This window comes from Excalfactoria chinensis, chromosome Z, assembly GCF_039878825.1.
Source record: "Excalfactoria chinensis isolate bCotChi1 chromosome Z, bCotChi1.hap2, whole genome shotgun sequence".
NCBI classification, from domain to species: Eukaryota; Metazoa; Chordata; class Aves; order Galliformes; family Phasianidae; genus Excalfactoria; species Excalfactoria chinensis.
The window spans coordinates 40,404,843-40,430,162 of NC_092857.1; the positions used below are offsets into that span (position 1 = coordinate 40,404,843).

Sequence of the window (25,320 nt, forward strand, 5' to 3'; positions counted from 1 at the left end):
CCCCCTCCCCCCCCCCCCCACAGTCAGTTACAAATCTGTAAAACAGAGACATTATTCTAGTCTAAACACTGGACATTCCTTGGAGAAAGCAGACCACATGCTGTGATTAGACCTTTTGCTGATCTGCCAGTGCGCACTTCCCGGGGAGAGTGTTACTGTTGCACAGTAGCTTGCTGCTTTTGCTTGCCATGGAAGACATCCAGCATCAGCTGCTCATTGTTCTTGGGGCTCTGATCTGCTTTTCAGCTCTGCTTAAATGCATCAGATTGATGAAATATATTTTCCCATGTGTTTGGAGTGCTTTGCCTCAGGCTTTCTTCCGGTCGCTGGGAGAATGGGCAGGTAATGGAAACTTCCTCACCTTCCTCTTGTAACTGAGAAATGAATTGTTACTAACTGTGCGGTTTTCCTTGTGTTTCCTTACCTCATTCCTTCAGAAGGGAACACGATTTCCACTAAATCTGCTTTGCTTCATTTCTTCCTTTTGTCTGCCAGTAACTTCAGTTTTATGAGCCTTCAGTTTTATAAGCCTGAAGTCTTTGCCTGCTTGGGGAGAAGAGAAAAATAAACTGGCAGCAACCTGCACACCCAGTGGATGTGAATTCTCTCCCAGTTCCTACTTCTGATGTTTTTTCTCTATTGGAAATGCTTTAGTCTTAATAGCATTGCCTATATCCTCAGTTTCCTGATATGTGAAACAACTAGTTTATGTCTAGCATATTGTCTCCAGTCTTCAAAGCAACTTGTCTTTATTGCTGGTGACTTTGCTCCAGCCTGTTTCTTTCAGAATTGGTGATCTGTCCGTAATGGCATCATTAACAAGCCAAATCTATTCTTGCCTAAAAACTTCAAAGGCTACAACTCAGCAGTGCTTTTTTAAAGATATTACATATTCTCATTAAAATGACAGAAATGTTTAATAAAACGATTCTTCCTACTAAACACTGATGTTTTTCTTAGGCTTGGTAGATTGTCAGTACAAGTAAGAATGAAAAGGCAGTACAGTTTTTGAGTTGCTGGGCTCATGGCATCTTGTTAAGAAGTGACCCCGAAAGAACTCATGCTAGACACTAGGTATCACTGGATTGTGTATGTGTTTAACATGCACATCTCACTGTGGATGAGTAAGAAACAAAGTTTGGCCCTTTGTGGAACACCTGGCTAAGCATGAGGTGCTTCTGAAATAACACGTAGGCCTCATTTTGGTGCATGGGTCTGGCTTGTAGTCAGCCACACTGCATGGAGCTCTCTGAAACCCTGTCCTGCTGGAGGCCAATAGACAAGTTGTGTTCTGTCATTTGACAAACATTTTCTTGGAAGCCCTGCAAGGATGCAAGCTGGCAGGTGGAAGCTTGCTTTTCATCTGCAGGTCTGCTATGGTCATAAAGATCTTTCGCTTCCTCACCATGGAATCTGTACTCCCTGTGAACAGGAATGGAAATGCTGTCCTCTTGGCAGTGAACCTAGCTTTTCAAGTTCACTGTGCTTCTCTGTTTTTCTGTCAATTTACAAATCCTTATTTTACTTTGTTTTTAGACATTGACTTATTTTCAGTTTTTGCTCTGAAAATGTGTCAGATATACCTCAGAACTGCTTTAGGGTGTTCCTACTTCACTTATTTCTCCCTTATTTCTGAGGTGATAAGTATAGAAGTATCCTTTTACAGCCCTTCTTTGGTATTTGCTTCCATAATATTTAAGGTCCAGGGTGCCTTGCAAATGCTAAGGCTTGTTTATTTTCCCAGTAAATCCAAAGGTAAATTGTGAGGCAGAAAGCATTGTATAAGTGATGTTAAGTTAGTTTTTCCTTGCAGACTGACTTGCTGTGTAAGGAAATATATCAGCCTCTGGTCACTCTTTACCTCCTGCCATTGTGCCATGAACATACAAGCACAAAGCAGAACCTTTGAAAGACTATATGCCTATGAGAAAAATCCTGCTATCTCATAGGTAATGGATTTGTTGCTGTCTCCCCATGCAAAGTGAGAATATTGACTATGCTGCCACTTTGGGCAGGTGACTATGGAGAGAGATTTGCTTGGGAAACAAATAGTGCTAAGTAAAGCAATAAAAAGGAAGGCTTGATTTAGTAGTGTACTAGAAACATTTTGATAGTAATGTCCAAGAAGTGAAAAGATTAAGTTTAACAAATTCAAGAAAGAAAGAGATAAAGCAGATCTACAAATACAGTCTCTACAGTCCTTAAATTTGTTTTCTTTCTCCAGTGGTCACAGGAGCAGGAGATGGGCTTGGAAAAGCATATTCCTTTGAGGTGAGATAAACTATACTCCCTTAAGTTTTCTTCAACAAAATGAAAATTGCTATCCATTACCAGTCTTTGCGTGTTAGTAAAAAGAGTTTAGGATTCAAAGCTACTGTGACAAACATAGTACTAATCTGTTCCCTCTCTATTCATAGAGTAACATGAACTGAATGTAGAATAACATGAACTGAGTTCTCTAAGGACACTGGTGTTGCAATTAAGAAGAATGTCATTCATGTTGCAGTGGTCCTGTCTGTCCAAGAATATGAAATGGAAACACCGAGTAATTGAAAAGATTTTGTGTTGTCTGTCCTGAGTGGCATGTTTTTCAGACTATCCTTTTATTCCCCCCAGTTTTACAGCCAATGCAGTTTTTCTTTTTTGGTGAGGTTGTTCAGTATTAAACATACAAAATGTATTTTGCTATCCTTCACAGTTGCAAAGAAATGTTTGAGAGATATATTTGAAACAGCAAAGAAAGGAGAAATATACATAAGTGAACTACAATTTAAGGAACTGTATAAGGATCCCTGATAGTCTGGTTAGTAATCTGTTGCTGCAGGAGCCTGCAGGAGGAGGGAGCTGTGGTCTGCCATGCTCTGCTGTGCAGATGCTGCAACATCACCTCTGCTCACCATTGAAGGCAGGGTTCCCTCTGAGATGGTCCTTGTACGTGTGATAGTGACAGTGGCAGATTTTCTCTTTGATGTCTTTATTCATAACAAGCTCTCTGTCTGAACTGCATTGCTTGGCCGCAATGAAGTGTAAGTTACTGTCTTCAGAACTGAGATGACTGGATGAAAATTAACAGACTGTAATATGTGAGATTCTGTGTTAAATGTAATGTATTCTGAGGTGATAAATCATACGTGGTGTGAAAAATATGTACATGAAACATATCTCACTGGAAAGGAAAATGCATTTCCTATTTATTTAATTGATTAAACCAGTCTTCCTAAGCATTTACTCATACTTGAAGTACCTGATTTTGATTACTGGGAGTTGCAGTAAGTACTTTCTAAACTTAGAAAACACAGGTACCAAATATTACAGTGTTTATTGTAGCTGTGATAAAGATCACTAACTCTCTTGTGTGAAAGAAGGGAAAATGTTGCCTTCTGTCTACTGATTGAGTTGTAATGATAAGCAAACAGAAAGATTCTGATGAATATGTAAGTCTGGGAAGAGTGGGATGAGGCTGAAACACAGAACTGTCAGAAATGCTTAATCATGCCCTTAGAACTGCATCTCCAGGTGTAGTCACACACAGAAGTAGTGTGCTGAAGTAAATGTGTGAGAGCACCTGGTGATACTTTATCCATGAAATCTGCAAGCACCTGAGAGTGTTAGGTCAGAATTTCTGAATTTCTGTCTTTGTTCTGCTTCCTTTGTGCTACATGGTTATACAATTGTAAACCCTAGCTAAAAGGCCAGCTGTGGCATATAAATGGCTGCTTCAGTCATCAGAAAGAATAAAAGAACTACTGTCTTTTGTTCCTTTCTTGAGAAAGCAGATTTTGATAGGAACTGGCAAGTTTTTGTGGAATGTTTCTTCATTATTTTTGGCTTTTTTTTGTGTTGCTGAGATGTATCTTCTTCCCCATGTGGTCCCATTCATACAAGTTGTGCTCAGTTGATATGTGGCACTGTTTGAATTCCTAGCTTGGCACATCATTTTGCTGTCTGAGCACATGATTGTGAGAGGCTTTTGGATGAGTGAACCAGCTGTGTCAATGGTCTTATGCTGGGTACAACATTCTCTGATGTCAATCTGACATAGGTTCTACTGGTGCTATGGGCTGGTGTGAAGGCAAATCTTGCCTGCAGGCCACAGGGCCAACACATCTCTGCCTCTGGAGCTTGTGCTCTAAGACCAAGCAAGGGCTGTCCTTCAAACATGGATTTGTAACAAGCCACAAAATAATGCTAGAGCTCCACACTCCTGTGGTACCAGAAACTGACACTAGTCCTGGTGATTTGGAAGGATGGTGTGATGTGGCTGTTTCTGTTCAGTGTTTTATGTGTGAATCTGAGCTAGTGACTAACAAATACAGTTCAGAGACAGGTTCAGGCAATGATTACAGTTCTTACTGGGAGAGAAGCCCTGTTTCCAAGATTTATAGGTAGGTAAATATCTCTTACTGGCTGGCTTGGTCTGTGTAAAAAGCTTGAAGTCTCAGAATACTGATGCAGGACACATATTTTATTGTCCTCTTACGATCACAATCACAGAATGACTTGGGTTGAAAGCAACCTTAGAGATCAAACAGCCCCTATCATAGGCTGTTTGCCAGCAACTAGATCAGGTTGTCCAGGATCCCAACCAGACTGGCCTTGAATGCCTCCAGGGATGGTGCAACCACAGCTTCTTTGGGCAGCCAGTGACAGTACCTCACCACCCTCCGAGTAAAGAATTTCTTCCTAATATTTAACCTAAATCTCTCCTCTTTTATTTTAGAGCCATTCCTCTTTGTCCTATCACTATTTGACTGTGCAAAAAGTCAATGCAGCTCCTGCTTATAAGTTCCCTTCAAGTACTGAGAGGCTGCAATGAGCTCTCCCTGTACACTTCTCCAGGCTGAACAAGCCCAGTTCCCTCAATCTTTCTTCATAGGAGAGTTGCTCCTCCAGCCTTCTGATCATCTTCATGGACCTGCCCCAACAGCTTCACATCCTTCTTATGCCAAGGACCTCTGAGAAAAAGGAAAAAAAAAAAAAAAAAAAAAAAAAAAAAAAAAAAAAAAAAGGAAAAGGAAAAAAAAAAAAAAAGGAAAAGAAAAAGGTCTTGAAAAAATTTTGGTGCAACTTTGCACTTCAAATGGATCTGGAATACAGCAGCAAAGGAGCGTCATCTCATTTATTCACATGAAAGCCAGCATTTTTGCCATTCTAGCTAAAATAGGATCATAGCAATAGGGATCATTTTTTACCAGACACAGAGACATAGCTAAGGTATTAATGAGAAGCCCTGCAAAATAGAATTTTGATTTTATTTTGTACATGACATGGCTGATATATCGTCTCTGAATGCTCAAAAAATCAGAACAATCTCTGCAATCATCTCTGAGTGACAGGTACAAATAAGGGTCCAGAACAACAGAGACTGTCTGCATTGCTCTTAAAGTGGGTTGGTAGCAGCTTGAGTCAAGCACATTTTAGACAAAGGGAAATCTGCCACTGTGCAGAAAATTTACTTTCTGTTCCTGAGTACCTCAGACAGAGCCCATAAAATAAGCTTTCAAAACTACAGAGTGCCTAAGCCTGGACATGTCTCTGTGGAGTACTGGATAATTATGTGAGAGATTCTTGAAGAGCACAGAATTGTGAGCAAAGTCTTTGTGCTGAAAATGCAAATGGCTGTTGCTTATACATTTAATAGATAGTCTGCCCCTTGTACTGTCAGGATAGTGAGTTTTCAAATAAAGATCCTTATTCCTTGACATTATTTCCATTGTTTTCAGAAGAGCTTAGCAGGACAATCTGCTTCCCTCCAGTAGGTTTAAGGAGAGTGCATTACGGGGAGTCAGTGGCAGAAATGAATGGGTCTTCAGTGAGTAGCCTTCATCAGTTCACTTCTTGTTCCAAGATAACGTGGTATTTTCAGAAGAAATTGGCTTCATCTTTTGTACTGACTTTTTTTTTTTTTTGCTTCTTGCTCTCACAGGCATTTTCTGGTTTCAGCTCTTATCTTTCTTTGTGCACATAACTCTGTCCAACTGCTGCTTCTTAATAACTTCATTTCACAAGCTTGGGGTGTGCTTTTCTCTCAGATTCTGCCTAAAATTCCTTAGCTGACGGGAAATGGGAAGCCTACAGAAAACAGGAGAATACCATTCTCTGTATGTTCTCCATTTGTTCTGCACATGAAGGTGGATGTACCTTTGCATGACTTTTTTTCTTTTTCTTTTTCTTTTTTTTTCCCAAATCTAATAAAAGAATGAAGGTCAAAGATGGTGCTGTAAAATGGCCAGAAATTCATCATTTGTTTTCCCAATGCTTTTCTGGGAAATGTCACATTGTCTTTATTCTCTGTGTACACACACATGTGAAACTGGCTATGGTTGTTTATTTTTCATCATATGGTTGGGACCTCATTGTTGTTCAGTATATTTTTCTTGTAAGGGCCAAGGTATTTTCTCAGACTATTAGAACCTGGTCTTAATATCTGTTGTTTGCCCATTAGACCAGTGTCAGACAACTGAAAGCAATTAATAACTGCAATTGTTTTTGATAGTAAAATTAGAAAATATACAAAAAATCATGTCAGTGTTGCTTTCCAACCACTTTTATATTCTTCTCTTGCAGCTAGCAAGAAGGGGGTTAAATATAGTTATGATAAGTAGAACTCTCGAGAAGCTGCAGAGAGTGGCCAAGGAAATTGGTAAGTGTTACACATTCGTTTGCCTTCCCATTTGGCAGCCTGTCTTGGTGGGAACCTGGGTCTGCTTCCCTTGTAGAGTGGAGTTCCAGATACTGCTGCAGATAGAGCCCAAGCTGTTACTGTAAAACTACAGGTACTGTATCACTGCATTGGTTGAACCCTTCTAGTCATGGATTGCTTTAAAAATATGTGCTATGATTTGAACAGTGCAATAGTTTGGGACAGAGAAACATGACTTCAGATTCTGTTCTGACTTCACCTGAGCTTAAGATCTGTAAATATAGGCAAAGGAGTTAGGACAATAGATTTATTTGAGCGATCTACAAACAGGCTTTTGCGTGAGAAAGAAAGGTTACCTTAAGACTAGTTTTTGAAATGCAGCAGAAGAGGAGTAAAAATGAAATAATTGTAGTTGTCCTCTTTTTTTCTCTTTTTAAGGTTTACAAAATGCATTTGGCTTTCATTAAGACAGTGGTGTGTCTTTAGAATTAATGTTCATTTTCAAAATGAAAAATTTGATTTTCATTTTCTCCTTCAAAAGGAGATAGCCCTGGGGAAAAGCTTGTTTAAATACATTAGGACAGTTAGGACTTGAATAGGATTCAGCTGAGATAATATCACAGAATCACAGAATTGTAGAGGAAGGGACCTCTAGAGATCATCGAGTCCAACCCCCCTGCCAAAGCAGGCTCCCTACACCATGTCACACAGGTAGGCGTCCAGACCTGAGACAGGCCTCAGACCAGGTTGCACCCACAGGAGATGTCTTTTGTGTCTTGGGGATGAGACTGAGGACTGAACTTCTAAATTTCCTGTCTAATTTATCACCCATTTCTAGATACAGACTTGCTTTCCCTTGAGAAGCAAGAAGTACTGAAGGGGGAAAGCACCAGCCTAGCTGTACCCCATGAGACCAATGTGTCTGGGGCATACTCCAGCTCCTACTAAGCAAAAAGCCATAAAAAATGGACTCCTGTGGGAATTATGCAAACTCTGGTGTCACTGCATTTTTCTGCAGCTGAATATTAAAGAATTAAAATAAAAGGAACCTAATTAAAAAAAAAAAAATGTTTAAGAAATTTTTGCAGTTTCTTTGCATTGTAAATCATAATAGAAAACAAAGAATGAAAACAACAAGGTTCCTGAGACTAAGATAGCTAAGAGAAGAATGAGAGAGGTGGAGCTCTGGGAGGGTAGTGCCCTGCAGATTCTTCTTCACAGGATTTACAGTGAGGCCATCGTTGGGGCACCTTCCCCATGCAGGGCCTCCTGTCCTGGATGTTCCACTGTGGCAGCTTGCCGTGGGCAGATGGCACTGACTTTTCTTCAGAGCTTGCCTGAAATTTCTGACCGAAACCCAATGAGATCTTTCCATGCTGTTCAGTGGGTTCTGACATTTCTCCAGAATGACTTGTGTTATTTGTCATACTGGTTTGGGGAGGGGTACATGTGTGCCTCCGGTGGCGCAGTGGTAGAATTGCTGCTTGCAACACCAGAGGCCCGAGGTTCAAATTTCCCCTGTGGCGCAAGTGGCAGAAATGCTGCTCTGCTACACAGAAGGGCTCGAATCCCGGGAGTTGAACTCGATGATCTCTAAGGTCCCTTCCAACTTGCATGATACTATGATATGATGATACATAACAATTAGTTGGCACAGGCAAAATGAATGGGAGGAAGACACAGCAACAGCAAGAATCTGTTATGAAGATCACTAAAATCAGCAAGGAGCTCTAGGTGTCTGTTTAGGTTAAAGCTTTCAAATGGCTCATCTGATTTCAATATTCAGACTCAGGATTTATTGTAATTAAGCTAAGTAGTCACTGGGAAGGCAAGTTAAACTTACTGTGATTTTGTGAGAGTAAATAAACAATGGAAATCCAAAATTTAACTACAATGATTTATTTATTTATGGCTTTTTCTTTCTAAACTGCTTGAACAATAAATTTTTCACTCCAAGCAGTTATCATTACCCTGAATTAATGCAAAGAGATTAAGGCACAGAGAGATACAGGCACAAAAATTACCACAGGCTATGCAAATATGTTGTAGGACTGCACACATTACTCATATTTCCTTTTTCTTAACATTTTCATGGTGTATCCTTTTCCAACGAGTTGGTCACAGTAACAAGAAGACTTGACTTCCTTCTCAACTTGTTAATATTATTTACCTAATTGTACTGCATGTGATATTCTATTCAGGTATTGAATAAAATAGATGAAAGGAGGCTAAAATGTAGATAATTCCCCTATTCTTAGTAGCTTGCTTTCGAACTGTGGATTGCAGATGTGCTTGAGAGTAGCTCTCAGACATGGGTCTTTCATCAGGCAATCCACAAGCCAAAAAACCATTTCCCTAAAGAAGAATCAAAACCAGATTTCCACCCAGCTAGACAGGATGGCTCTTTCAGAACACGAGATAAAAGATAACAGAATAAGTCTTGTGTGAGGAGATAGAGGTAACCATTCCTCTAGATGTACTGCTTATTTAACATGTTTACAATTACTATTGTGATTTGACATTGGTCAGAAAGTTAGATATAATGGAAAGCTATTAGCTGCACTAGTTCTTCTTGCACTTACAAACAAGCCCTACAAACAAAGCATGATCCAGGCAGAAAAGTTTTACCCTAGAGTTGGCTAATATGATCAGAGTCTATGCTTGCTTAACTGTTAAGTCTTGCCGAACAAAAACAAAACAAAACAAAACAAAACAAAACAACAACAACAAAAAAGACACCTCTGTAAGACATTAATATTAATTAAAAACATGTGTTTAAGGAAATATGTGGCATTTGGTTCTCAGAAAGCAGTTAAAAATACAGCTACATCAGCTTAGACTGGCTTAGTATGTGGGCCATTAATTTGAATTTGGTGATATAGTTAAGTCTTTCAGCTTTTCCCTGCAGAAATCATGTCCATTGCCATACACCCTACAGAACAGTCAGGAACCAAATGAGACTTGCTCCCACTAAACCCATACAGATGCTAGTTATGTCTATCTGTTCCCAGTCCTGCAGGAAGTGCTGTACTGTGTCCTCATCCTCATCCAGAGATAACTGCAAGAGCTAAGCAGTAACAAGCTGAGCTTACTGAGTAGTCCTAATTTTGCCCTTTTCTCTCTCTCTCTCTCTCTCTTTTTTAATATTTACTCTCCTTAAACTGTTTTTTTCCTTCAGAAACAAACAAAAAAACACAAAAAACACATTAGAACTGCAGTGAGAACTTGTAATTTACAGTTGTACAAAACTTTTAGTGTTTCTCACCAGTCTTAAATATTTTTTTTACCTTCTTTTTGTTGTTTAGATAACATTTCATTTTTTCCCCTCTCTCTGCAAATTTCCACTCAACATGAAGGTTGGGTGCTTCTTTCTTCATTTTCTAGTTTAATTATCATCATAGTATCATAGTATCATAGTATCGTGCGAGTTGGAAGGGACCTTAGAGATCATCGAGTCCAACTCCTGGGTTTCGAGTCCTCTGTGTAGCGAAGTGGCACTTCTACCCCTGCGCCACAGGGGGGATTCGAACCCGGGCCCTCCAGTGCCGCAAGCAGCAGCTTAAACCACTGTGCCACTGGGGGCACACAATATATAATTATATACACAATATATAATTATAATACTCAATGGATTCCTATTACTACAAAGATTAGTTCTTGTGTTATTCAGGCATTCATTTTGTTACCTCAGGTTTTCAGAAGATTTTCATATCTCTCCATACAGAAAAGGAGAATTTTTGACTGGCTTTGTGTTCTAGTCAATATCATTCTGCCTGATTTATTTTCTTCTTAGTAAATTTTGAGAGGCAATACGTCATTCTGTCCAACAAATAGAATTGCCAAGTGGTCTGAGGACAGGAGTTAGATGTGTCTTTAATGATGCATTTTGTTACACATTCGATGAAACAATGCAATTCAAGTTTTTCATTGTCCTTAAATTTGTTTTCTCTTCATTTTTTACAAAGGAATTACCTATCCTGATTTTTGAAAACCAAGGTTCTGGCACAGTTAGGTGTCCCAAAAAGAGTTGGAAGAATTGTCTTCAAAGATTGCCACAAATCTTTGTCATGAGGATAGAGAGACCAAGGAAACTTGGAACTTAGTTTTTTTGGCATTCCCCTTTATGTAATTGTTATCATTCTCTAAAGAGCTGTCCCTGGATAGCTCTTCATTTATTAGCATGATAGTTTTATTGTTGTTTAATATATTGTTTTATTCTTTAATGGAACATAATAGAGCCATCTGGAATATTTGTTTGTTCAGTAACATCACAGGTTGCAGCAGAACTATTATGCACAGACAAGGGCATGTAGAGAAAGGCTGAATGGTTTGTTTAATCTTAATTTTTATGTGGCTGTAGTTTTGGCTGCCCTTCTGACTGCCTGCAGGAAAGATGGCAACAACATCCCTACAGTTTTTAAGACTATGTCACTTTGTTATGTAGCTGTTCAATCAGCAGGTCACCATACATGTCTGCTCCAGCTGTTACTCTGCTCTTTCTCCTCACTCCATTTATACTTAACAATGTCCTTATTCTTTGTAGCTGTACCATTCTCCAAGTCTGGGACTACTAGGGGTTAATTTGCTACTAGAGTTGCTTTAATAGGTTGGAGGTGCAAATGATGTTTTGTCCCTTTTATACAAACAATTGCAGCCTGGAAAGAGGGCATGGAAAAGGGCACTTTTTCCTCCTTGCCCCTGTCATGGAGACACAACACATGTCCTCGAAAGTCACACACAAGATGTGGCCTACTTTCAGATATGCAGTCTAAGAGCCTACTGTTTCGTCTAACTGCTTCTATTGCTTTGGTAGTGTGAGATGTTTGGGGCTGGCAGAACAGGGAAGGAGGGATCATCCTGGGAAAATAGCATCCTCCCATCCTCCAACACAGACCCTACATGTCTGCAAGCTGGCCTACTGCACTCAAGGCCGCTTCCTGCTGGCCTTGCTGACCTGAGGTGGCCTAGGGAGTAAAAGGCCTAAATCTGAACAGACACAAAGATTTGAGGCGCAAATTCTTGTAGAAATCAGTGAGTGATTCCTATCCAAGTCTGTGCTGTCTGTATGACAAAACCAGACTCCAAGAAAGATGACAGCTGCTCAAAGAGTACTCAAAGCAGACTTTATACCATCCATGTGCACCTGCATTTTTAGCATATGCAGCAGTCTGCAGCCCAATCATGTACTGACATTTACAGGCTTCACTTCTTGCTTTTTCAGTGAACTTCATCTGGATTTCAGATTGCCCATGAAACTTTGAAGTAGGTTTAGTAGCAAGAATTTACAATGTTAACATCTAGTTAGAAAAGACCTTACTGGGCTGCTTTGAAAGAGAACCTTGCCTTCTGAAACGAGTAAATAAGAACCTATACCTCTTTTCCTCATGAAACTTCATTGAAAATATGGACAGTTATAAACCAGCTGCTGAGAACAATAGTAATGAACAACTGAGCTCCTCCCAAATAGCAATGGTACTGGAAAAATAACACACATTTCTCTTTCCTTTCTGTGTAAACTGACCTTGTAAAATTTAAACTATACCCTTCCATATGTGTTTCAGTCCTGCAAAGTCCCATGGAAGTTTCAGTCCACAGTGGCCCAAATGTAGAAACAAGAGACAAATTGCCTGAAAAGGTTACAGAAAATATGGCATCATAACTAGTCTACCTTTCTACTCATCCTACATGAAAAAATGAACTCTGCTTGTTAAAATGTTTATCTTTTGCATGAAAAACAAAACAAACAAACAAACAAAAAACCCCACCTCATATTAAAACAATTCTGTGATTACGTTGAGGATCTGGTACTCATTTGCCTAATGCATACTGAGAATGCTCCTTTATAAGTACAATGACAGCACAGGAAGAGTTTCTGTACTGTTTATTTTTCTTTTCTTTTTTCTTGCTGAAGGGTTAAATGGTGTTTGGATTTTGGGAGGGAATTTCCATTAATTTCAGGATATATATTCATTCTATTTCCCAAGCTATTTCCTTGGAAATAACTGTAATGACTGAGGGTGTTTATTCTTTTTAAAGCAAGAATGTTGAAAAAATGACTATCATCTGTGCAGTGGACATTGTTAAATGAGATATTTAATTGTTTTTCTTACTACTGCATTGCTGTTCTTCTCTGTGTAAGTGGAAAGGGGTTTTCTTTTTATTTTTTATTTTATTTTTTTATTTATTTATTTTTAATTACAGAGCAGGCCACAGGTCAAAAGGTGAAGGTTATACAAGCTGATTTCACTAAAAATTCAGTATATGAGAGCATTGAAAAAGAGCTGGAAGGCTTGGAAATTGGTGTTTTGGGTGAGTTGCTAATATCTGTTAATTAAAGAGTATTTTATGGCTGCAGTGTATTAAACAGAGAATTTTACAAATTGTATGTGTTGTAACAACTATTTAGCCAACAGTTAAAACTAAGTACACAACTGCCTAATGCGTTTTAATGTAAGTTATCTTGAAGAAGTTTTAAAAGTGCATTAAGATATTCCAGACATTTCCTTTTTTTTTTTTTTTTTTTTTTTTTTTTTTGCGCACTTGCTTCTTCTGCTGTGAACCATTTTCTGCCATTTCATGAGCAGTGTCCACCCATGGGATGACTTTTTCCATTTTGGCCTCAAGGAATTACAGCTGTGTGCCGTTCTTACATTCAAACTGAAACAAGCCTGAGGCTAAAACTAATTGGTGTGATCCACACAGGAGCAATTGAAACTTTCTTGTTTATTTGTTAAGACAATAATCCTTTTAATAGTGAAACAAACAAATTAAACAAGAACAAAGCAAAACAACCAGAACACCCTCCCCAGACTATACTGTGGACTGTTTTCCTGTTCCTGAAGTCAACACTGATCAATAGCAATGACTTCAGTGAGAACAAGACACAAAGCTAAGCATCATTTCTCTTCATATGCAGCTTAAACACTGAGTCTTAAGGAGAAGTCATTTGCTTAATTAGCTGAACTGTACACTTTGTCTTGATGTGGTCCTTATCATTATGTTTCCTTTGATTAGTTAACAATGTTGGAATGCTTCATAATCCTCTTCCATGCCGTTTCCTTAACGCACCAGATATAGATGAGGTAGGATTATTCTGTCATTTTCTACTTTCAACATAATAATTAGGAATTGTTATTCTCTTTAGCAAGTGGCACATCCTGCCTCTACTACCATCAATGCCTATTTCAGTGTAGAAGCATATTTTGATTTGCTTTTAATGTTTGGAAGAGCTTGCAATAGGAAAAAAAAAAAAAAAAAAAAAAAAAAAAGTAGAGTTCAGCTCCATTGCAGCAGACATCTAGTAATAGTAGAGATCAGCAGCCTCTGGCACACTGCTGTCACAGAGCACCATGGGGCCAGCCCAGTCACAGCCACATTTTTGTTAGTATTACCAAAACTTTATTTTTTTGAGACATCATTGATTTAATGTGTAGGAAAATAAAAAATAAACCTTGCTTAAACATGGTTTACTTTAGGGGGGGATTTACACACTCAGATTAGTTTGACAGGGTTAAAGACTTGATCACATTCTTCTTTGCCTTATTATTGTCTACCTCTACCATGTTAGCAAAGAAATAGATAGAGCTTCCAAGTGCATTTCTCACTAGCCCCATTTCCAGGATCCATTCAGTCTGTTTGTCACCATCTGTTATAAACTACAGATCCCCAGCTGGCTGCTGCCCACTGTGCTGCAGCCATGAGGTGGAACCTCTGCTGCTGCTATGGCTTGTGCTGGTCTTGGGACAACACCTCTACATAGTGATGCTTATTCTTCACAGACATCATATAGGGAAATATTGCTATCTCCATTGATGGGAGACATTCCAGCTCAGCTTGGAACCTTTGTAAGCTAGGTGCAATTTGGCATGCATCTAGTTTGGTTTGCTGGTGTCATCAGTCCTGGGACACCAGACTCTGTAGTGTCATCATGTGCAAGAATACAGCTGGGCAAAATGGAGAGTGCTAGAACAAAGAGATGTATGGGATTTGACTTCCATGTTTAGTGAAATATGAATCCAGGGCTCACTTGCCTTTGAGTATCTCACATCGTAGACAAAGAGAAAATCCAGGGCAACTTCACATTGCTAGGAAGTTTTTCAGTTGGCATTGCTTGGTATGTAATTTAGAAAAGCTACATGCTTACTGAAGTTAGCCATGAACTTACTGTTTTCTTGCTTATTGCAGAACCTTATCAACTGTAACATTATTTCTGTTACAAAGGTATGTGCCACGATTACATGCAATTAACGTTACTGTACAAATTCATCCAGTTTATCCAAAGACATTCATTTTAAGCCAGAATGTCAGCATTATTTAAAGGACTTTGTTGGTTTCTAATATGTATGAAATATTTTGAGCTGACTGGAAATGTTTTAGCACAATTGGTTGTTTGAGACACATTGTTACACTGCATCTGAGTCATTTCACAAAAATAAGATGGTGTCCCTAATGAAGAAGATTTGTTTGAAAATTAAATCTGCAGGACAGGAATATCCACAGTCTGACTTTTTGTATTATACTGTATATTCATTTTTGAAACAATTCTGTTTTACAAAAACATCATCAGTGTAAGAGAAACTTCAGGAATTGATTCCCTAATCGCTATTCTTCTTGGGGTTAATTTTGGTTGGTTACTTCACTTACAAGAACAGATTAACTTCCATGCTTTAAAATTTGTGTTGCTCTGCAGTTTGCAAGTAGTATGTTAACAAGAGCAGAACCAGAGGTTTAGAGTTCATCTTGACTTTGACTAACAACTTCTTAAACATTAGATGAGAATTATGAACAGATATTACTCTTTCTTTGGCTAGCAAAATTTACCTCTCAAGTTTGTAGTGCTGCTTAATGACTTCAAATAATAAATCATGTGAGATCAATCAACTGTAACAAATTCATTTATAAAGTAGTTTGGTGAAATTTCTGCTCCTTGGTTTTATTTCATTTATCACAGAACTGTAGAGGTTGGAAAGGATCTCTGGAGACATCTAGTCTGGACTCCCTGCTAAAGCAGATTCTCTTTAGTAGGTTACACAGGAAAGCATTCAGGTGGGTTTTGAATATTTCCTGAGCAAGAGACTCCACAACATCTCAGGCATCTTGTTCTAGCACACTGTCACCCTCAAAGTAAAGTTTTTCTTCACGTTTGTATGTAAATTCCTATGTTCCAGTTAGTGCCCATTGCCCTTGCCTTGTCTGTGAGCAGCACTGTAAAAAGCCTGGCCCCATCCAATTTGAATCCTGCCCTTTCATATTTACACTGATAATATGTCCTCTCAGTCTTCTCCTCTCAGTCTTCTCCAAGCTGAAGAATCATAGCTCTGTGAGAGCTTTCCTTTCCTCATAAGAGAGATTCTCTAGGCTCCTAATCATAGAATCATTGAATCATAGAATCGTCTGGGTTGAAAAGGACCACAATGATCATCTAGTTTTAACCCCCCTGCTATGTGCAGGGTCACCAGCCACTAGACCAGGCTGCCCAAAGCCACATCCAGCCTAGCCTTGAATGCCTGCAGGGATGGGGGATCCATGACCTCCCTGGGCAACCTGTTCCAGTGTGCCACCATCCTCCATGTGAAATACTTTCCCCTAATATCTAACCTAAATTTCCCATGTCTCAGTTTAAAACCATTCCCACTTGTCCTGTCACTATCTACCCTTGTAAACAGCCATTCCCCTTTGTTTTTACATACACCCTTTAAGTACTGGAAGGCCACAGCAAGGTCTCCCTGGAGCCTTCTCCAAGCTAAACAATCCCAGTTCCCACATCCTTTTCTTGTAGGAGAGGTGCTCCAGCCCTCTGATCATCTTAGTGGCCCTCCTCTGGACCTGCTCTAGGAGCTCCCTGTCCTTCCTGTAATGGGGGCCCCAGGCCTGGACGCAGTACTACAGATGGGGCCTCACAAGAGCTGAGTAGAGGGGGACAATCACCTCCCTCACCCTGCTGGCTACCCCTTTTTTAATGCAGCCCAGAACACAGTTGGTCTTCCAGGCTGCAAGCACACGCTGCTGGCTCACGTCCAGCTTCTCATCCACCAGGACCCTCAGGTCCTACTCCACAGGGCTGCTCTCAAGGAAATCTTCTGACAGTTTGTATAAATACCTGGAGTTTCCCCAACCCAAGTGCAGCACCCTGCACTTGGCCTTACTGAACCTCATTAGGGTTCATGGGCCCACAGGTCATTAGGGACCTCATGGGCCCACTTTTCCAGCCTGTCTAGGTCCCTTTGAATGGCTTTCCTTCCTTCCAGTGTACTGACTGCACAGCTCAGCTTGGTGTCATTTGCAAACTTGCTGAGGGTGCACTCAATGCCATAATCTATGTCACTGATATAGATGCTGAAGAGGATCTGTCCCAAGACCAAACTGTGAGGGCCAGCAATTGTGACCAGCCTCCACCCTGACATAGAACCATTAATCATAACTCTTTGGTTGCATCCGCCAGCCAATTCCTAATCCATCCAATAGCCTGTCCTTCAAATCCATACCTCTCCACCTCTCACCACTCTCTGTAATTAAGATGAGTGGTGCATTTGACACAGTAGAAGGGAGGTATACCATCCAGAGGGAGCTGGACATGCTTGAAAAGTAGACATGTCAGAATCTAATGAGGCTTAATAAAGCCAAGTGTTAAGTGCTGCACTTGGGTCAGTGTTATCCCAGATATGAGTATAAAGCGAGAGAACTCATAGAAAATAGCCCTGTCGAGGAAGACTTGGATTTCCTGATGAAAGAAAGTCTGGACATGAGCCAACACTGTGTACTTGCAGCCTGGAAAGCCAACAGAATCCTGAGGTGCATCAAAAACAGGGGTGGTCATCAGAGAGAGGGAGAGAATTAACCCCCTCTACTCTGCCCTTGTGAGAACCCATCTGGATTAATGTGCCCAAATCAGTGGCTTCCCAGTACAACTGTGGAGCTCTTGGAGCCGGTTTGGGTGGGGGGGGGTGGGGGGTGAGGGGCCACAAATATGATTGGAGGGCTGGAAAACCTCTCCTGTGAAGAAAGGTTGAGAGACTTGGGCTTGTTTAGCTTGCAGAGGCTCTAGGGAGATCCCACCATGGTCTTCCAGTACTTAAACGGAGCTTACAAGCAAGAGGAAAACTAATTTTTTACATGGTCTGATAATGATAGGACAAGAGGGAATAGCTTTTAACTAAAAGGGGAGATTTAAGTTAAATGTTAGGCAGAAATTTGTTACTCGAAGAGCGGTGAGGCAGTGGAGTGTGTTTCCCAGAGAGGTTGTGGATGCCCCATCCATGCTGGTATTCATAGCCAGGCTGGATGGGATCCTGGGCAGCCTTACCAACTATCAAGCACAGGTGGGTTGGAACTAGATAATTCTTAGGGTACTTTCCAACCTAAGCCATGATACGATTCTTTGATTCTTGTCTCCTTCTTCTTGCCCTTTTTGTAGACTGAATAGGCACTGTCTTCCCTCCAGTCCTCAGGCACCTCTTCCATTCTCCAAGACCTTACAGAGAGAATAGAGAGCACTTTGAAAATCACCAGCTTTCTTAGCACTTGTGGATGTATCCAATTGATACATGGATACAACAAGCTTGCCTAAATGATCTCTGACTTCAACCAAGTGGAATTCTTCCTTTCCTCAGACTCTCTCTCTTACCTCTACAGCGTGACATTTCTGAGGCTCAGTCTTAGCAGTAAACACTGAAGCAAAGAAGGCATTCAGTAGCTCTGCCTCCATTATCAGGGTGTCCATCTCATTCAGCAGTGGACCCACATTTTCCCTACTCTTATTTTTGATACTGATACACTTGAAGAAACGATTGTTGTTGTCCTTGACCTTCTTTGCCAGATATAATTCTGGGTGGGCCTTAAAACTCTTCACATCCCAGCCTGCCTTGGCCACCATTCTTATATTCCTCCCAAGTGGTCTGATCCTTTTCCCACTTTCTGTTGTCTTTCTTCTAAAATTCGAGTTTTTCCATGATTTCTTAGCTTGTCCAAATCATGGGGATTCCTTTCCCTCAATGATATGACCCCTTCCTCTTCAGTTTTTCACAAACATTCACTTTCCTGCAAAACACAGTGAAGAAATCGTGCTCCTAAGTACCATTCCTCTTGCCTTGGTCAAATCATCTTTACCTTTTTTCCCAGTCCTAGGCTTGACTGCCGGCAAGTGTCCTGCTCACTACTTCTTGCAGTGGGACACTTGCACTCCAGGCATTCCTGGGTCCTACAGATGTCAGTAGAATTTTCACTACTGAGGAAAGGCAGGACCATTTCTAGTATTTTCCAGTTTCCTTGAAAATTCTCCTTTACCCAAGCTGATGTGACCTGCATGCGTCAGCATCCTTTCTGAAAATGAAGCTTGTGAATCCCAACTTGATCCTTCAATCCTGTAGTATACAGTGACACGACTGAAATAAAATAAAATAAAATAAAAAGAGAATTAAAAGGGACTGAATTAAATGAATTATTCACTTGCACTGATCTTTATTACAGCTCTTATCAAATTAGTTTACACTTTTATCCTGCAAAGTTTCATACATAAATGTTTTTGTAATGAATCAATCTGAACTTCCTTAGGAGTTAAGCTTAATGGCAAAAATATTTTTAAAATGTAGAAAGCAGCAGCTGATTTCTTACCTGAGTTTGGATTTAATTGCACTTTAAAATTCTGAAGAATGATTCAGTCTCTTGTTAATATTGAAATAGATCTTTAAATAATTAGTATAAAAAAATGATCCAAAAATTTCTTTGTTACCAGAAAGCAAGTTTTCTTTTAATCATTTTCTGCTATTTTTGACTGAGGTGGAGCCAAAAGGAAAAATCTGATAACATGATAAAATTTACTTTCTCCTTATGATTGTAAACTGAAGATTTCTGAAATTCAGATATTGATAAAAAACTTTGGATAAGCATAAGATTTTCACAGCTTAGAAGACTAACCTTAGAATTTTTCTAGTAATTTATCTAACTGGCAGGCCATTAGCATTTCTAAAATGTTTCTGAAATCTTTGAGCTTGCCATGTTTGAACTGAACGTGTATGTCTGGGGCTAAAGCAAATGGGAAACCTTGTGAATAAAACAAGAAGAATAAAAAAATGCAATCAGAAATAGGAGATTTGGTATGTATATTTTTAATCCACTTGTCTTACAGATGACACAGATAATTTTGAAACAAATGGAACTGAGGTAAAAATCATTTTTTCTGTAACTTTCAAATGATTTTTGTTTCCACCACCACTTTCTTCAGTAGTAGGTATGCTTTTTCATTATTAACTCCTGCACTTGATGGAACATCAGTCAGTAAGATTTACTTCTCTTGCCGTTAGTGCTGTATGAATGAATGAATGATGTAAACTGCCACAAGTTGACAGATAACCGTGGAATGAGACAGATAATATAAAATATTGATCTATTTATATAAAAAGCAGTTAGCTACTGCAGATATAAAGTGATATGTGATGCCGTGCATTCAATTCTACTTGAATATATTGTTCTATTTTTCCAGGAGTGGTAGCCACGCCATGCTTGGAACATCATTTTTAAAGCTCTGGAAATCCCCATAATTCCTCTGGGAGATTAATTCATCTGTGTATTCCCTTTTTTCCTTTTAGTACAGTGTGCACTTTAGACACTGTGTGTCCTCAAACCATGAGTTGAGGTTTTCAGATGCAGTTTCTAGAAAACATTAACTGGTACCTTTTAGAGGACAGTGCATGCTTTTTGTTTTGGTAACAAAATAAGCTCTTACTGTTTAACTGTTAAGCTTTGTTTTGCTTTTCCTGCTTCTTGTAGAATGAATTGGTTTTGGTGATTTGTACAGGGAGTTGTGAATAGGGAAACTAAAACAACAGATGCATGAAACAGGAAAAAGAATGTGCTGGCTAATGAGCAAAGGACCTACCAATTACTTAGGAACATAAAATCTTTCCTATGATGGCAATTTTTCCTCTGTTAGATGTATAGTAGTTTCTAAAATGTTCCCATGGTTCTGATTTCACTTATTCTATTTTTCCTAGCTGCATTAGACTTAATTGCACCTAACAAAACAATAAAAAAATGTGTCTTTACAGAGTGCAGTTTACAGGATAATAAGAGAGCTCTGCCTTCTTGGGGAGAAAGGTTGCTTTGCACTTGTGAAGGTTTTTACCATAATGCTGTATGTAACTATCTAAATTAAATTACAGACAGAAAGGGCTGATTCTGAACCTGTCCTCTGGTCTGGGTACTTTCCCTTGTCCACTATACACAATGTACTCAGCATCTAAGGTAAGTCTTTCACATTGCTTTATAAAGAAATCTACATCAAGTGTTTACCAAAACTTTGATGTCAGCAATACTGGCCTGGGATTTTAGATGACATAATCAGGATTATTTCTCTGAAATAATGGAACAATGTGAATTAGTGGTAGCTAAGAACTAAGAGTCAGCTATGCAAATGAAATCCAGCTGAAGGTATGTCTCATCACTGGAACATTTTTGCCTTTAATTAGTGTCATAACAGTGCTCACAGTCTGTCCTCATTTGTGGAATGGAGAATTTTACTGGGCTTGCTTAGCTGTCATACTTGGAACTATAAATGTACAAGAGGGTTAAACTTTTCTTGTGAAGTCAGGAATAAAGATCCTGGTAGGTGGCTGGTGAGTTTCCTCATTTCCTGGATTTCACTTTGAAATATTACTTCAAATTAAAACCCCAGAGATTAACAAAATTAGGAGATACTGATTTTTACTGACACTCCAAAAATTATCTGCTCTGATCAGGTTTGCTTCAAATGAAAAATTCTAATCATATTTGCTTGAACAAAGCTGAAATTCAGCTCATTAAGAAAAGCTAGCTTGGTAAGAAATTCCACTTTTCTATTTCATTTTTCTCATTTTGATGTAAATTTCTCACTGCTCAAAACTCAAACTAAATTCAGGACAGACAATTTTAGTTCCTTAGAAAGTTTTAGTTAAGATTATTTCAAAATGGTATAGTACATTAAGTGCCTTATTTCAACTATTTTCATTCTTGAGTGTGTTACCTTTATTTCTGTGTCCTTTTAAAATTGACTTTTTCTTACAATGCCATGAAAGAAAACATTTCACTGGTCAGCATGTAAATGTATCATGCAAAACTGCAAGACTATGAGTGTTTAAACTGTAAGATGTCCAAATGATTGCTAGGAAAAACTGAGGTTCTCTTGTTAATATGGTTTTTATATCTCTTATTACTAGAGTTGTTCAGCTAACTATGTTCAGTGTTGCTAAGATTCTGAGTATTACTAATATCATTCATTATATTTAAAAGCCAACTTTTACAAAAATAAGTTCATATACATTTAATCTTCATGGTGTGTAGGAAAGCTGAGAAAGATAAATCCCAGTGGTTGAAGCCTAAAAACAAACAAGCAAATAAATAAATCTCCAAATCTGTATTTTTGAAAATCACATTTGTATGGTCATAGACATATATTGAATGCATGAGTTGTATTTCACTCGTCTTTTCATTGCAAGAGAGTGAGCAATGTAAGCCTTGGACTAGGAGGGTAGATGTTAGCCAGAGATGGCAACAACATGCAACAAGAACTAAGATAAATGGGACTCTAATATTTTTATCTCTTACATTGTTGCACATATGACAAATCTTTGCTAAAAGTCTGCAGTTATACCAGTTGCATGTCTGGCTTGGGCGAGTGCCAGACTCCATCTTCTCTGTTGCAGGTAGACAATCTTGCTGTTCCTAGTGGAGGAGAGTAGAAAATGCGTCTCAAGATGCTTTTTCACCACTCAATGTGCCTTAGGTTGTCTAAGATGTTTGGGCATTTTTGTTAAGACACTTTGTGCATAAATTTTTTGAGTATTTAAAAAAGTACATAAAACTGCACTAACATGATTTCATTTTATTTTATTCTAGGCTTTTATACGCACTTTCTCCAAAGCACTACAAGCAGAGTATAAAGAAAAGGGAATTATCATACAGGTGTAACTATATCTTACCTTTACTTATTCCATATCATGCCTTAATCCGTTGCAGATATGCTTAACAGTTTGTCAGATGCTGTAAGATTCGGCAAAGTGAACGGTCTTATGTGGGTGTCACCATCAAATTCTTACTACTTGCCTTATTTTAGGTGGTGGCTCCTTATGGCATCTCTACTCCAATGACAATGCACCAAAAACCTGGTCTTATTATAAAGACTCCAGAAGAGTTTGTTAGTGAGTCACTGCATTACGTCACTTTCGGAGATGAGATCTGTGGATGTTTAGCCCATGAACTACTGGTAATTGCATCTGATAGTTTGTAAACAGATTCTAAAAGTTGAATCAAGCCTTTCTGGTTTCATTGTTGGTTTTTTGCCTGCTTTTGGAAGGCTTAAAGTTATGCTTCAAAAGACATACTGTGAAATAGGTTAAGGTTAATATGGCAAAAGTAAACTCCGGAGGGAAGAAGATACATTTGAAGTGCAGTGCTGTAAGAAAAGTTCAGGATTCTCTACTTCTGTGTTTTGAAGCTGAGGTCAGTTTGATATCTCAGAAGTCTTCATCTTTTCTCCTAACTGCCTGTTTCCTATCAAGAATAGATCAAGACTCCTGCTCCTTTAAAGAAACCAATCAGCAGATTCAAAAGTTATTAGCAGGGAAAGTACATAAAAACAGACTGTACTGTCACATAAATATAATTTCCTTAAGATATTAAACTAATACATATATATATATATATGTGGTAGCTGTTAATGGTGATCATTAAATGAAAGTATAGGGATGAGAACAAACCTGTTGAAAGGAAAGGAACATTTTATGCTGAGAGAAATATTTGTACTAGAAATATGATGTAAAAGCTTATACATTTATTATTTTCTACAGTCTTTCTAATTGCATGGTTAATTTCTTTCAAGAGGTTTTTGCAACCCTTTGATTTTGTATTGTTTTTTCTTGATCATTCTAAAGGCATGTGTTCGGCAACTTGTTCCTTTGTGGGTACTCCACAGTGACAGGCTTCAAGAAGTAACCCTGCAGGCATTTACCAGTTATCTTAAGAAGAGGTGGAGGAAGTCCTAAGTCTTTTTTTTTTTTTTTTCTTTTTTTTTTTTTCTTTTTTTTTTTTTTTTTTTAATGATGGTATGTAATGGCAAACTTCAACAGGAAGTATTTAACTGTGGCTCCGTGCATGTGGAAAAAAATCAAATCAGATGGAAGCACACGTCCTTGCAAATCACAAATCAAAAGATAATTGACTCAATTAAGCGAATTTATTACTGTCCCTTTCCAGTGACTTCTGTGCTTTAGATAGGTTCTATTAAGTGTCTCCTACTATTTTGACATGAGCTTGGAGGCCAAAGACATTTATGCTTTTTTGATCTTCACAAATAAAACAATAATTTGCTTTGTTCCTGAACTTGTTTACAGTGGTTTTTGATGTTTTTATGAGTGGTTTTAGTATCTGATGTATTTTGTAAAGTCGAGGAAGTCTGCAAGGAGAAGAAAAGGAAGCTTTTGGGATGGAAAGTAAGCGTGGAACTTCGGAAATCTGCAGCCATAAAATATCTACTTCTGTCCAGAGATTGTCAGTGACTGTCATCTACATTGTCTGAGAAGGTCTGGAGGAAACAGGATCATAGGCAAAAGATAGACTTAATATAAAACAATTCTTTGAATCAAACTGCTACTATTACCACTGACAGCAGAAAATATCTAGTAGTGAAAGTGAGATGTCTGTATAGGACATTCAGCATTGTTTATTTGAATAGCAAGGAACAGAAGCAGTTTGTTCATTGCTGCATAAAAAATGTGTTTCCCAGTGACTATATTATGTTCTGGTAAGTGTGATATTTGTGCTGCTGTTTCACAAATAAATATGGACTATAATATACAATACATATCACATATGAGCCAAAAATGAATTTCCTGAGTGAAATGCACATTCAATAAGAGGCTCAAATGCAGAGTGCAGAGGTTGTGTTTGCTTTTGGTAGAAGTGCCCATGCATCATGGATTTCAAGCACTGTGTTCTCTGATCTTTGCACAAAATGCAGCACGTCTCTTTTTCTTGCCTCTCTGTTCCCAATACATTCTGAGGTTGTGCCTATGTGCAGCTCTTCACATGTCTGATTTACGTGTGAATAGTCGCAACAAGGTGAAGGCACTTCTGTGAAGAAGTGGCTGCAACTGCTCTGCCTAGGTCGGTGGGGGTCACTTTACAGATTGAATGGGAACAGCAATATGCCTGAGTTACCTAATTCAGGTTAAAGAACACTCTTTCACCCTCCTCACAGAGACAGAAGATCTATATGATTGCACCTGGAGACAAATATCATTGTATCCTGTTTATTAAAACAGGAACTCTCATAGTGCAGGAATAGCATTGGCACACCTAGAGCTTAGTACACCTTGGAGACTCTGTTTCCAAGGCTTAAAAGTCCTGTAATCTAGTATTAGGAACATCTCCATATTTCTTATCTCTTATTTCTCATTTGTTTATGATTGTGAATGCTGTGTGATTCTTGTGAGCTGTTGCTGAAGTTGAGTGATTTCTTGTGGAACAGGAGGATCCTATCTCTTGCTGTGCTTGCTTGGCCACGCTGTTAGAGAAGACATGCTTTGACCTTTTGGCTGGTTATTTTGTATAAAGTGATGCTAAGATCTTGCTGACTTGCAGTCTTCAGGAAGCTTTCCTGCATGTTGTAGTAGCATAAGGCTGCAGCGAGAGGTTTCTCCTCCTCTGAC

The 25,320-nt window shown here is 38.9% G+C and overlaps 1 protein-coding gene across 1 annotated transcript; it reads left to right on the top strand.

Annotated features, from left to right (window-relative positions):
* The first annotated feature begins 140 nt into the window (after nucleotides 1–140).
* Nucleotides 141–23,655, top strand: HSD17B3 (hydroxysteroid 17-beta dehydrogenase 3). The gene is made up of 11 exons (XM_072360117.1): nucleotides 141–342; nucleotides 2,225–2,271; nucleotides 6,568–6,643; nucleotides 12,845–12,952; nucleotides 13,658–13,725; nucleotides 14,828–14,863; nucleotides 19,767–19,801; nucleotides 20,800–20,881; nucleotides 22,511–22,576; nucleotides 22,728–22,877; nucleotides 23,545–23,655. The coding sequence occupies exons 1-11, from the start codon at nucleotides 189–191 to the stop codon at nucleotides 23,653–23,655; spliced, it is 933 nt and encodes a 310-aa protein (XP_072216218.1). The 5' UTR covers nucleotides 141–188.
* Nucleotides 23,656–25,320: the final 1,665 nt, after the last annotated feature.